At 37.8% G+C, this 13,629-nt stretch overlaps 1 protein-coding gene across 1 annotated transcript; it reads right to left on the minus strand.

Moving 5' to 3' along the window:
- Window positions 1–393: 393 nt before the first annotated feature.
- vrtn (vertebrae development associated) lies at window positions 394–4,472 on the minus strand. The gene is made up of 2 exons (XM_079474053.1): window positions 4,326–4,472; window positions 394–3,438 (listed from the first exon to the last, which is right to left on the minus strand). Exon 2 carries the CDS (start codon window positions 3,434–3,436, stop codon window positions 1,409–1,411), a length of 2,028 nt encoding a protein of 675 aa, XP_079330179.1. The 5' UTR covers window positions 3,437–3,438; window positions 4,326–4,472; the 3' UTR covers window positions 394–1,408.
- Window positions 4,473–13,629: the final 9,157 nt, after the last annotated feature.

A 13,629-nucleotide genomic window follows, 5' to 3' on the forward strand; every position in this document is an offset into this window, starting at 1 on the left:
AATGAATTTGTTTATTTGGTAACGATAAGCTTATTGAAAATAAATGATTTGGATTTCTGGCAACCTTGAAATGTTCATTAACTTTGAAGAGTCTCTGGTCTACAGAGCTAATTATTTTCATGAGCTGAACACAAATTCACAAAGCTAATTCTTTATTACTTCAAGACCCCATGACACCATGAGAAAATAAAGTGGTCACTGTAGAGACGTTTAAGTGAAACTTGCAACAGATTTGGGATTATTTAAATATTTGTGACATTAAAATACCTTCAAAACTTAATCTAAAAATAATTAAGATTCTAAGTTAGCATGATTTCACAAAGATAACTGTATGTTGCCCGGGTACCTTACAATTCATAATCAACCACATCATCTTTGTTTACAAACATGAGTACAATTCATCAGATTTTTATTTACAAGTTAACTGAATCCACGTGATAAGTAACATCCCATAAACACTCACAAAAAGCCTTAACAGCGGCCATACAACAGGTTTCCTTCACCATTTAAGAATTACACAATTAAGCAACAATCTACTTACCCATGAAATGAAGTATTCAACATGGAGAAAAATTAACATTTTGTGTGTGAAGAGTTTACAGTCTGAAAAAACAGTGGTATTCTTTGCAAAGCTTAACTTACTGAACAACTAAAGAAGAAAAAGATAGTTAGGTAGTTCAAGTCAAAAATTAAATATTTACATTAGCAGCAAGATAAACACAACGTGAGAACTGAAATGTGTGTACCAAAACAATGTGCAAAACAGCATCAAGCCCTTATAGAATTCTGAACATTCAAGTGTGAGGAATTCAGTCTAACTTGGCAACATAACGTTTCACCTGACTAGACATAACATTCAATTGTCAATATAAAAATATATATAATGTATAAAAAAGAAAATTAAAATACTATACATTTTTAAACTCCGCATTTATGTAATACGATGTTTTAAACTGTTAGGAATTAAGAACAAACAAATGATTTAAAACTAAATAAAAGACAAGAAAATAAAATTAACTCAACCACAACATTGCATGATTTAAAATTCAAGTCATTTAAATTGTAAACAACTGGGGGTGGTTGGGGGGGTCAAAAAAATGGAGCCATTTGAAACCTGGATAAATGTCTTTGAACTGCCTTTTGCCTGTGGGCCATTGGTACCTAGGTGAACACAAAGGCTGCCCAACTCCACACACATGCAAATATCCTTGAGCTAGAACCAAGTGGTCAAATAAAGAAAAGGGACAAATAATTAAGATGCATGAACTGCAATTAAGCTGGTGTGGACCAAAACAAAAAAGCAAAACAAAAAGGCTCAAAAAACCTTGCATTGAAAAGTTCTGTTACATATGGACTGATCATTTCAGGAAAGGCATATTAACAACACTAAAGTATACTAAAAAAACATTCAGCCATGAACTAATGGTACCCCGTGATGCAAAGCCCTTTTCCACATGTAGTAGGTGGAACGAGGAGTAAGAGGAAAGTACGACCTAAACTCTTTAAACGTAGGAAAAGACTTCTCCTCAAATCGCTGTTGCAAGAATAGCTTTGCTTTAGCCTTGAAATTGGCCAGTGCCACAACATCCATCACAAACATCTGTTCATTGCTGGATTTGTCAGGGATAGAGAATTCAGGCAGCGTGAATTCAGATGGGCTAACTGCCTGTCCATTCAGGCAATTAATGTTTCCATCGAAAGAAAACATTTCTTGAGATTTCATCTTTGCGATGACATCCTTGGAGATATTCAGACTCTCAGAATTCTCAGTCTTGGATATCGTGATGGGCTTCTCAGTTTTCCTATTCCAAAGCCAGTAGAAAGAGGACGAAACTGAAGGGAACTTAAGCTTGAATTTGATGAAGGATATCTTCGATCTCTGAACGTGCATTTTGGCTTCCTCCCTTAACGGTTTCCTCTGGTGGTAAGCCAGCCTCGGGGTTTTTTGTTTGGAGATCCTAATTCTAGGTGTCAGTTTCTGTCCCTCCAACATTGCAGAGGACAGTTGACTTTCCAGACTCCGAGTTTTATCAACATCTGAGCCTTCCTCACTGCTCCTTGAGAACTCTTTGAAAGGTGTGAACAGCATGGCTTCCCTTCTCCAGTTGTAGTAAGTGGATCTGGAGATGCCTGGAAACCTTCTTTTAAAAATTCGGTAGGGGAAGGAGGTATTTGTAACAATACAGTTCTGCAAGCTCTTCTTTGCTTCTTGCATCAGGGACATGTTTTGGGCTCGTTCTCCTTCCAGTTTCTCGCCCCTGAAAGCTATCATATTGGCTAAACCTTTCTGGTTGGGTGTTTTCTTGACTTCTGGAGATGACCAGTAGTCCTGCTCAGTGCTGTCTCCTGGACTCAGCTCCCCTGTAGAACCCCCCGAGACACTGCATGTGGACACAAGCTCATGCTTCCATGCGTAGTACGTGGATCTGGGAATTTCAGGGAAAAGCTCTTTGAACTGGCCGAGGGGAATCAGTTTGCCTTGTCTGTAAGAGGTCAGGAAAAAGTGTTTGGCCTCATACCTCGCCACAGATTTCTTGTGGTACTCGGCGCTCTGCCTCTTCCAGCGGTAAAATGTGCTCTTCGTGATGTTGAACTTGCCTTTGAGGGTGGAGTAAGAGAGCTGGGAATTGGGACTCACATGCTCCAGAGACTTGAGGGAAGGCATTCGCTGCTCACTGTTGGGGCTGCCGATTTTAAGGTCACTGGCATGAATCAAAGCCACAAAGTTTTGGGGTTTGAAAACAGCGCCTGCCTCCAGGTCACCTGACCACATGATGTGCAGGGTCAAGGCCTCAGTGTCTTTCAGCCACGTCCGAGGACGGATGAGTCGATTGAAATAAGGACGAATCTTTAAATTGTACAGGGGATATACAGAATAAATGTTGCACTTCAGAACAGAAGCCAGCGCATATACGTGCCACATATTTGCAAATGTGCCGGGGAAACAGGTGGCCTTGACATCTGCATCAAAAATGGCCTCCAGTACCGGAATCGGAAGATTGAGCATATCCTGAGACTCTTCGGCACAGAGCGAAAACCTGGCTGCCTGGAGCATCACCTTCGAGTCAATCATACCGCACAGGTAGTATCGTTTCCAAAGCAGCATCTCCACCACGGTCCTGACCTGCAGCTCCAAACTCAGGCTAGTGGAACCCACCAGAAGCATGCTTGCTGCATCGAATAGCAGGTTCCCCTCTCCTTTGCAAACCAGGGGAAGTAGACCAGCTGGTGCGTCTGCTGGATACAGTCTATGAGCTACAGCGTCAATGCCCAGCCATGAGGATATCTCTGTGCAGTGTGCTGTGGGAAGATGGAAAGCAGAAATAACCTGCTCCACATCCACAGCAACCTTTGATAGGGCATCCAGGCCCACACACTCTGTGGCCTCCTGCAGCTCCTCCAGGACCGAGAGCACCACCTCTGTCCTCTGAATCATGTCTAAAGGCAAATAATACAGTAAAAACATAAAATGTGCATCTACGGATTAATATGTTGAGGAGCTGTTTGCCTAAAATTGTGGGTATAAAAAGCATGTAAATTGGATTTACAGACAGAAGAATACAAAATATTTAAAGAGTTAAATTCTACTGCTCTCTAACTTTACTACACTGACATTGTGAAGCAGCTATTTGTATTCGACATCAAATTAACCAGATAGGGTCAAATTTTAGTTTCTGTAAAAAAAGACAGGCAGTGCTTGTTTTAAAGGAGTTATATTTGACTGCCACATTAATTATTGTAATTCAACAATATCACTCTATAACAAACCTTATTCATATTTTGCCCACATTTCAAAATATAACGTTAAACATACAACACATGCACCTTTAAGAATAATGCTGTGACCATAGGTTGTGACTAAATTAAATAAAAAATAAAAAAGTTAAACACTTTGGTTGTCACAATTCTTTTTTGTAAATAAAATTACTTTAAATATTTAGTATGCACCCTTCAGATGAAAATATCGTCAGGATCAGAATTTCAGTTAAATTATCCTAAACTTTTTTTACTGTAACGTATAGCCTAATCTTCAATAAAACATATTTTATAACGCTTATCGACGTGCTTATCGACGTGCTTGTCGACGCAACTGAAATTATTATCAGCCTATTAAAATAATCCAGATAAGGAAACTTTTAAATACTTTCGTCACTTTTTAGCGTTATGCTTTAACCTTTTAATTGTCCTTCGAGAACGCCATTAAGGTGGCACAGTTCATAACCTAAAGCGAATTCTGCGTTTTAATACAAACAACAATATACATTGTCACAATTTAGGTCGTGACGCAAACCCGAACGAACAGAAATCTCGCTGAAATATCTTACCTCGTTTTTGTTAGTTCCTCTTAAGGTTGAAAACTTTTCTTCAACTAGTCAGGAACAAAAAACTGCGACCTTCTCACAACTCCAAGTTTAATCCATTGTGTGAGGTGGACAGCGTGCTCATCATAGGTGAGACAACGAGAGCGATCTGAATCCACGCAATGGAAGTTTCACATGATAAGGGCGGTACCTCCTCCAGGAAATTGTCAATCACTGAGACGCCTTGAGTCGCTGTTTTAAAATACACACACATTCACGCGCGCACAGACTTCTGATCAATTTCAATGCGAAGTGTAAACAAAGGACGATTTTTCGGATGAGCAATATCACATACGCGTGATGTTGTTAAAACGTTTAAGAAGTATATATATGGAGTAAATGTAATTGTGTTTGACTGGACAACATGGAAATTATAACATGCACCTTTTACTAATGTAGCTAACTGCTGCAATGTCACAAAATTTTGATTCATTGTTATTTTAGTGTATGGGTACTTGACAGATACTCGGTACATGTGCCATATGGTGTAAGATTCCAACAAATGAATATAAATATTAATTATATGAAATGATATCAGGTATAGGGCTCATGTAAGGTATATTTGTGAACTATCCATATATAATACAAATGACTTAATTTCTAATATAGCCTATGGGTAGTGAGTAAAACTATTCTCTAATATCTAAATACAGTTTTATTGTGAAGACTGTATTGTGTCATAGTTTGACCTCGTGTTTTCATTTTAATTTAGCAATTAAATAAAATGCATTTGCCAAGACAACAAAGTGAACAAAGTTTGCGTTCTTATATCGTAACTGCAGTTAAGCTTCACTGCACTTTTGGGGTCAATTATCATTGAGGAATGCTGGAAATTTCCATTTCCATAGCTCAAAGTGAACTCCCTCAAACAAATCCTTTGAAGTATTTTCTCTTCATGACAAAGCCTGGGGTCCAGTTTCAAACAGATGTAGATCGATTTTTCTGTAAATGGCTCAGATACCTGGGGATGTTTAGAGTAGGGCTCTTCTAATGAAATAGCAAGACTTCCATTATAAAACCCCAAAACACAAACCCTTTCCACACTGTAGTTCCAGCAGGTATGCAATCTTGCTCAAACCATGTCTCTGTAATTCATAATTCTGTATAAATTTGCTTATTCTAGCTGCCTTATTACAAGCCATAACACTATCATGCACAAGGTCAAGCTCACTTGTTGATTGGAGTTCTGCTGTTTGGTAAGAGAGCAGACAGTAGGCTATGTGCAAATGGCAGAGAGGAGACAGATCTGCAAAGGTGCATATCTGCCTCTTGTTTCTTTAGGGTATTACTTTTAACACCTCTCCCCTGTCCACCTTTTGGAGGCCTATCACAGAACCTTTTGTTTCTGCTCCTTCAGCGACAGACCCCCCTCCACCCCGACCCTCACAGGCCTGCCTTCATTTTCATCGACATCTCTCCTCTTTTCAGTCAACACAGTGAGGTCGCTTGATGCTGGGTTTCACGGTTAAAAAAAATACAACAAATTTATTTTAAAATACAGATAAAATAAGTATTTGTTATATTGACACAATGTAACAAAACTGCTATCACCACATTATCATTTATTTAGTTGTCTTTTCCTAAAAGCCACTTTAGTATAGATATGTCAGCATGTAGATGAGTCGTTGTGTGATTCCACACCTAAGGTGTTCTGTGTCCATCCTGTGCTTAAAATGCTAATTGGGCAACATTGGGTCGGCTCCGGTAGTCTGCCACATGCTGGGGTTGTATGTATGTGCTGGGGTATGGGCCTGGTTGCGTACGTTGGGGGTTTGAGAGGGTCGTCAAAGATCTGTAGGACATAGACAAGGAGAGTCTTGCAACCTTTTGTTCTTGAGCTTGGCCGTGTGGACTCTGGCACAGCCAAGAGCAGGCCCTTGACACCTATTGGGTAATCTCAACATTGGTTCTGCTTTTGTGAAAGCACTGTTCAACCTTATTACCTATCCAATACAAACAAGTATCACAGATAAATGAACACACAAATCTGAGGCTACTAATTAACTTTAATATGGCAAAATCCATGAGTTCATAAATTTGATCATATCAGTTCCCAGTTTAAATTCTCACCACAAATGTCCATTATATTATATTATCCAAAGGGCTTGTTTTTTTATATAGTAGGTATACACAACTGTTGACATTCCTGTTTGCATGTATTTAGCCAAAATTAAATTAAACTTTCAGACGTTAAACCACACACCCCACTGAGATCATGATATCTTTTAAATGAAATTTGCTACCAACATGGTCTACATAAAACATAAAATTAAGCATGTTAAGAGTTTGAACAATGACAATTAGCCTACTTACATTTAAAAAATTATAAAATCAACCGTTAGCCATGATTAATGGATCATAAAAATAATACTCAACTAACTTTATTATAAGTAAAACATACTACATAGGATAAAAGTAACTGTGTTGTTTTAGTGTTACTGTCAATAGTTTTTTAGTAGGAATATTTGGTAAACAAAAGTGTCAGTAATATACAGTATATGCAACTTAATCTTCTCGCCCTCTTTTCTTGGTTGTATCCTAATGGAGACCGACTGAACAGCACCTTGATGTTTTTCAGATAGCCACGTAGTTTTACAAACATTTTTTGGCTGAACTACAGTGCACGGCAGGGTCCCATTCTCTACAAAAAAAAAAACATTCTTGTTTTTTCAGCACTTTAGGTTCATGTGAACAAACATATCGGTTGCCATTAAATCATAAAAAGAGCAACAAACAACTACATACAATAAACTTCATCGTTGGAGTTTTAGAAGACTGCTGAAATAAGATTAGTTTAGGGTTCCGTAAATTCTGGTTACATTGCTGTTACTAGGATGTACTGTACTGTATTCTTCTCTGTTAATTAATACTTAATTTTCCTGATGATTTCTATCATGCAAAGCTGCTTTGAAACAATCCAACATTGTAAAAAGCAGTTAATAAATAAACTTGATTTGACTTCAAGAATGTTTAAATTAAATGTGTAATGCAGTAATGCATATAAAGAAAAATCTTATACATAGCTCTGTTGCTTGAAATACAAATATATATGGTCGAATTTTCCAAATGTATTATTGTAAAAAAACATTCCCCACATTTTATTTTTTATAAAAGATTATGGTTTTGCTTATCAAAAAGATCGAGCAACCTCTTTCTATTATTCTAATAAAAATATAAATTGAATGTGGTATCTACCACCTGCAGGGGGACAAATTCCAAAACTGACCATGTCTGAAATACATTTCTAAGTGCTAATCATCTTAGAACGACCTTCTGTAAACTGCATTTATTTTAAGTTTAACTGCATAATTGTACACGTATTAATATTCATTCAGATGTACTGTATGCCTTATTCGGATTTGCTTATTTTGCTATGATCTCGGGGTGAGCGCCAGTTTACTAGAGTAGTTTGTAATCGTGTTGTAATACAGATATTCATCCAGCTGGTGGCACCCAAGTACTTATTTACTGTGTCTTTAAAACAGGCACCAACGTCAAACAAAATCATTGACCTACACACAGGATTTAAATGTTTTTTGCTTTAGGTTTGCAGGTGTGCGCGGCCCAAAAACACTGACTTTACCAAGCAAAATATAATGGACATTTACAACATTTTAAATAGTGATTCCTTTATTATAATGTTGTAATAACAATGTAGGCTATTGTTATTTTTCAAATATATAATATGACTACATGAATTAATATATTGACAGTTAATATGTGAACAATCAAATTTTCTGATGTTTCTGTTAATTCTGTGGAAGTCTAGAGATCCTGTTTTGTCAGCCAACAGCAGCTTCGTGAAAATATAATTGTTGATTTCTGATTCATGCCAAAGAAGATTATATTACACATTGTCCTTGTGCTACCATTTTACTTAACGAATTATTTAGGCTATATTTAATACATAAATGTGCCTTTTTTGCCTGAAAAATAAGTGAATGTTTCATGACAAGATTATTCTCACAGAATGACGTTATGGCTAGCAACGCGCGCAAGTGAGACCCGCCTCTCTGTGTACCCTTGCTGAGAGGATCTCTGTGTGTCTGCACTCATCTCATTCAGCAGATAAATCACACTGCAGCTCAGACTCTGTGTCCTGATTTGGCTTTAAAAGCTGTCGGTCAGGTAATACTCTGGATGCATCTCTGCATCATAATCTCCCAATGCTGCTGTCAAGCTGAAAACGGAGGCACAGGTGGATTTGCGAAATTGATGGAGTGGTGCTTGAATAACCACACAAGCGACGGGGATTATCGGCAAAAAAGCACTTCTCGTGAACCTGTCTTCAACAACAAGCGTTCAAGACGGACGACGTACAGGAACACAGAGGGAGAATCCGTGGGAAGATGCGGGAACGGGACTTCATGCCAAACATGGAACGGGGTAAGCCCGCCACCTACACAGGAGACAAGAAGGCAAAAATGGCTGCTAAAACCAATAAAAAGTGGGTGAGACTGGCTACTGTCTTTGCATATGTCTTGTCCGTGTCTTTGGCTGCTGTAATACTGGCCATTTATTACAGTTTGATATGGAAACCGACGTCTGGCTCTTCCTCTGGACGATCTGATGTTTCAAAGCCCATTAACCCAAATAATATCACAGCTAGTGATTTCTCAGTGAGCAAGACTCACAGCTCATCACCGGTCAACCTAAGGTCAACACAGATGCCCACTGTGTCCCCAGTGGAAAAATTCATTTGGGACAGAGGCCTTTCAACAGCACAGAATTCAGCATACACAGGACCGCTGGACTCAGAATTAAGTGAAGAAAAAACAGAACCTTTGAATACAGCTCAAGTTTCGGAGAGTAGCATTCCCGTAGCAAGTGCATCAAGTGAACCCTTAACATCCATAGGGCACCAAGACATGCATGACGGTTCCGGCGTTGACCCAGCAGAGAATCAGCCCTCGAACTTCATTCGAACCCATGAGCCACACATATGGGATTCAGCATCTACGAACAAAAATGTCTTTCAACAGCCCACAACTGACAAGGTGTCTTGGACACCCGATGTCTCCTCTTTGACAGAACGTGGACTTGTAGAGGGCTCCTCTCCAGCACAAGAAGATTTGGTTACCAACACAGACAATGCAGAAATTGGTGTGGGATACCAAATAATTTGACATTAATGGCGATGGCTGTGCATACTCGTTAGCAATGCTTTGTTTGTGTTCAAGGACATCAACTATTTTGACCAACTTATATACTTTGTAAATCTCTAATGCTGTGTTCACACCAAACGAGAATTAAGCGTTTGGCGAGTAAATTACATACAAAGTCAATGCAATGACGCGAATCGGGCGGCGCGATATCCGCAAAATCGGAGGCGTTCTTGCGCGCAAGTTGAAAATGTTTAAACGTATTATAGGGTTTAGGACTAGCATAATAATGAATAATTCTATACAAAGAACGGATGGGGATGAGAAACTCATTCACATCGGTAATGCTGGACAGAAAGACATCTTTCAATTGCATTTAGTCTATTTGCTTATATAAACGAGTCAATCAAACACACTGCCTATTGAATTGCGCTCAGGAAGGACGCCTTTGTCCCATTGAAATGACTGGAAGGTAGAAAACACTGTGCTAAATCACTCATGTTGACATTTAAATCTGCTATATTTTATAAAATCTGTATGGGTTAGAAAATACAGATAGCCTATAAGGAAAATATGATGTATTAATAAACATATATTTTATGCAGGTGTCTATGTTTGAAGACAAACCACATTATATAAGCATACGTTATGCTATCTGATTAGACAATATAAATGTTAGACAAAATGTATCAAGACCCACATGTTAATCTGGCACCTAAAGCCTTTTTACTTTTATTTTAGCAATGAAGTTATCAACATGTATGTAGTAGTAAAAATTGCCTAATGATGGATTTAGGAACACTAATATTTTTTAACTTATAATTAAAACAATTTATATGTAGTTAAATTGCTTGTGTCCATCATTTTATAATCATTGACATTTTGTGCCATAAAATATCTATTTATGAGTCCCAGTAAAATTCCTCTGTTTTTCATGAACATAACCGCAGATGGCTGACGAAGTGCCCCATGAAAACTGAGCAGATGCAGATATTAGCTAAAAATCCTTCATCTCCATTTCAGACCTTACTCTTCAATTTTACATAATTTAGTGACCAATACATAAAAAGGGTTTATAGGAAGACTTCCTGTCGTAAATGGGGAATTACTGTTTGATTGAAAACTAATGGATCAACGGGGTTTTGAAATAACATATTTAATCAGTCTGAGTGCTGTCTGATGGGAATAGATGGCTTAATTAACACAGATATTTACATCCTTCGCTTACAACAATATGACTGTAGTGAGGGGTCGGAAGCATGTGGATCCATTTGCAGATTAACTTTTAATAATCGAGATCAGGGTCAAACAGGCAGTGATCAAACAACAGTGGCAGGAATATCAGAAGCAGAGCATTAACAGAGACGATACCAGGCAAGAGTCAGGGCTGGCAGCAAAGCAGTCGAAGTTCCAGAGAGTAAGGTCACAAGGGCAGGCGGCAGAGAATCAACCGTAGTCAAACAATCCAGGATAATACACAACCAGATCACATAATTTCAATGTTACCGCTTAGAAATGTCAGCCGGGACAAAACAAGACTTTGCAATGAGTAAGAGTGTGAATGCTGCTTAAGTAGAGCAGATCATGGAGAACACCTGTGCAGGTGATTAGTCTCTATGCAGGGTGCATGGGAAATGTAGTCCGGGAAAGTCAATACTCAGGAGAGGGTGCCCTCCGGTGGTCATCACAGAGAGCCACAGAGGTCTGATTCATGACAATGACGTACGTGGTAACAAACATCTACTGTAGCAACGTGGCTGAAATTAATGTTTTGAATTCCAGGCTATCCAGGCAAAAGATCACCTGAAGTATCCCCTGCAGCAAATAACTTCTGCACGGGGACCTTCTCATTACATTAGTCTCAGCATTCTATTCATCCAAGCAAACAACACTGTGCACTGGCAGACTCCTATTATATTCAAATAGACCAGCAAAGCAAGGTTAGCTTGAAACACTGTCAATGTAAAATGCTACAGTACCTTACATTCACTGCATATTGAAATATGGCAATAAGCTTGTGGGCAATAAATGGAAATACAGCGCTTTGCAGAAAACCCATTAATGGAACGCTCAAAATTGCTATTAGAAGTTTGCTAAGGTTGTTAAAGGCTGAAATGGTCTATGTTGAGAAAGGGAGTGTAGGTTAACTTATGTCAATGAACGGTAAATTGAAATCGGTAAAATTACATTTAGACCACATTCAGATTCACTCACACATCTCTGAAAGGCAGTTCACTCAAAAATTGTAATTCGTTCACCATTTATTCACCCACTTATCACTATAAAAATCTGTATGACTGGAACACAAAAGATGACATTTTAAAGAACGTTGGTAAGCAAACAACATCTCCATTGATTTAAATTTTTTGGACACAAAACCCATTACATGTTTCTTAAAATATGTTTTTTCACGTTCTACAGAAGAAAGAGTCAGGTTTTGAATGAATCAAATGTTTATATTTGGATAGACTACCTTTATGTTTTTAGTCACTTGTCCCTCAAGGCACATGACAACAGAACTAATGCCGGGGCCACACCAAAATATTTGTTTAAATCTAATCCGTTTTTTAAACCACGAGAGACCACAAACATGAGAATAAAAAATCCTAGATTTAATCATTTTGCTCCTATAATGCGTGGTGCGCCGTGATGTGACGAACAGCAACAGATTTTCAACAGTCCTGACTGTGAACACAGGTAATCTCGCAAATCTAATTTGTTATTGCACTGTAAGCTTTGTATCTTATATATGTGTTAAATATAAATTAATGTGTACATATCAAATAGATTTCGTATAGCACTCTATAAAAATCTGTTGGTGCAACCGATGATGACGACTGTGCTGTATATGATGTCATACACGTGACCGCTGACAGGAAACAAATTACCCCCTGTGATATCACAGAAGCATCAGCTGTTGAAAATGCCATTGAAACAGAGCCAACTATACATAAGAAATTTCCTCTTTTCATTTTTATTCATATCAGGCTTTGGCATATTTAATCTACAAGCACATGCAAAACACTTTGCATTATTGTCATAGATGCATGGATCCGTTGCAATTCTAAAACACGTCTGTTTATGTCTTTAAAACTCAAAGCTGTCATTTAGATTAATGAAAAAAACAAGTTGGACAGATTTTTTGAAACCAGTATTTTAAGACATGGTTTGTATCTTTTATCTTGGGGCCAAATGTTGTAAGAGAAACGTATTCAAATTCTTAAAGGTCCCGTGTCTGAAATTTAACGGCATCTAGTGGCGAGGTTGCGCACTACAATCAAAGAGTATATTATATAAAGTAATAAAGAGGCGAAACCCAGAAGAAAGTTCCATTGCGACACTTGCGGCCAGTAGCAGCCCTGTGCTAATGCCATTTTGTAGTGAAAAATGACTCAGCAGTCCAATAGCTTTTTGATGTCGCGATGGCAATATTAGCTGCTTTCTAAAATAAAATAAATTAAAGCTGAAATCCAACCTGAATGATGACAAAACATTTGCTCTTTAGAAACCATGCGAGTTATCAAGTAATAACATTATAAACACTTTATTAATACCAACAAATTAAGGACATGCATCAGAAAAACGGCAATGTTGAACAATAGATGGGTAGTTTACTAATAAATCGTGTGACATAGAAAAATTTACAAATCAAACTATTGATATTACATTCTTGTATATTATTAATATTTATGTGTATAATATAAAACCATATAAGATAGATTCTTTTTAGAAAACATCAAAGAAATTCTAATTATGAACCATTTGCTTTTTTGATTAAAACTATTACAAAATTCAGAGTTTAGCCTCTTGGAATCTATACTGTTTGCTACGGTGGCTGACACAGAACTAAGAGGTCGTCACATTTCCCTTTCTTCGCCGATGGAGATATTGTATTAACGAAAGTTCAAAAAGTCAATTTAGGGCTACTATGGAGACAACATGACGTATGCCAGGCAAGGGGACCAGTGGTGTATAGAAATAGCTCATTCTAAGGTAATAAAAACAATACCCTTCATTATGTAAGGACTTTAAAGACATAGTTATTTATAATATATTGCATTTCTTTCATTACACATTGGACCTTTAAGAGGCATTTATGATGTCTGATTTTAGCTGTTTGTGTTTCCCAAAACATATAAAAACACTAAAGTCTGGCATTTTAAGTT

The sequence above is a fragment of the Barbatula barbatula genome (assembly GCF_947034865.1).
Source record: "Barbatula barbatula genome assembly, chromosome: 15".
In the NCBI taxonomy this organism is placed as follows: domain Eukaryota; kingdom Metazoa; phylum Chordata; class Actinopteri; order Cypriniformes; family Nemacheilidae; genus Barbatula; species Barbatula barbatula.

Bases quoted from the DNA above. Each gene is read 5' to 3' on its own strand.
- vrtn (XM_079474053.1), bottom strand. From the start codon at position 3,436: ATGATTCAGAGGACAGAGGTGGTGCTCTCGGTCCTGGAGGAGCTGCAG.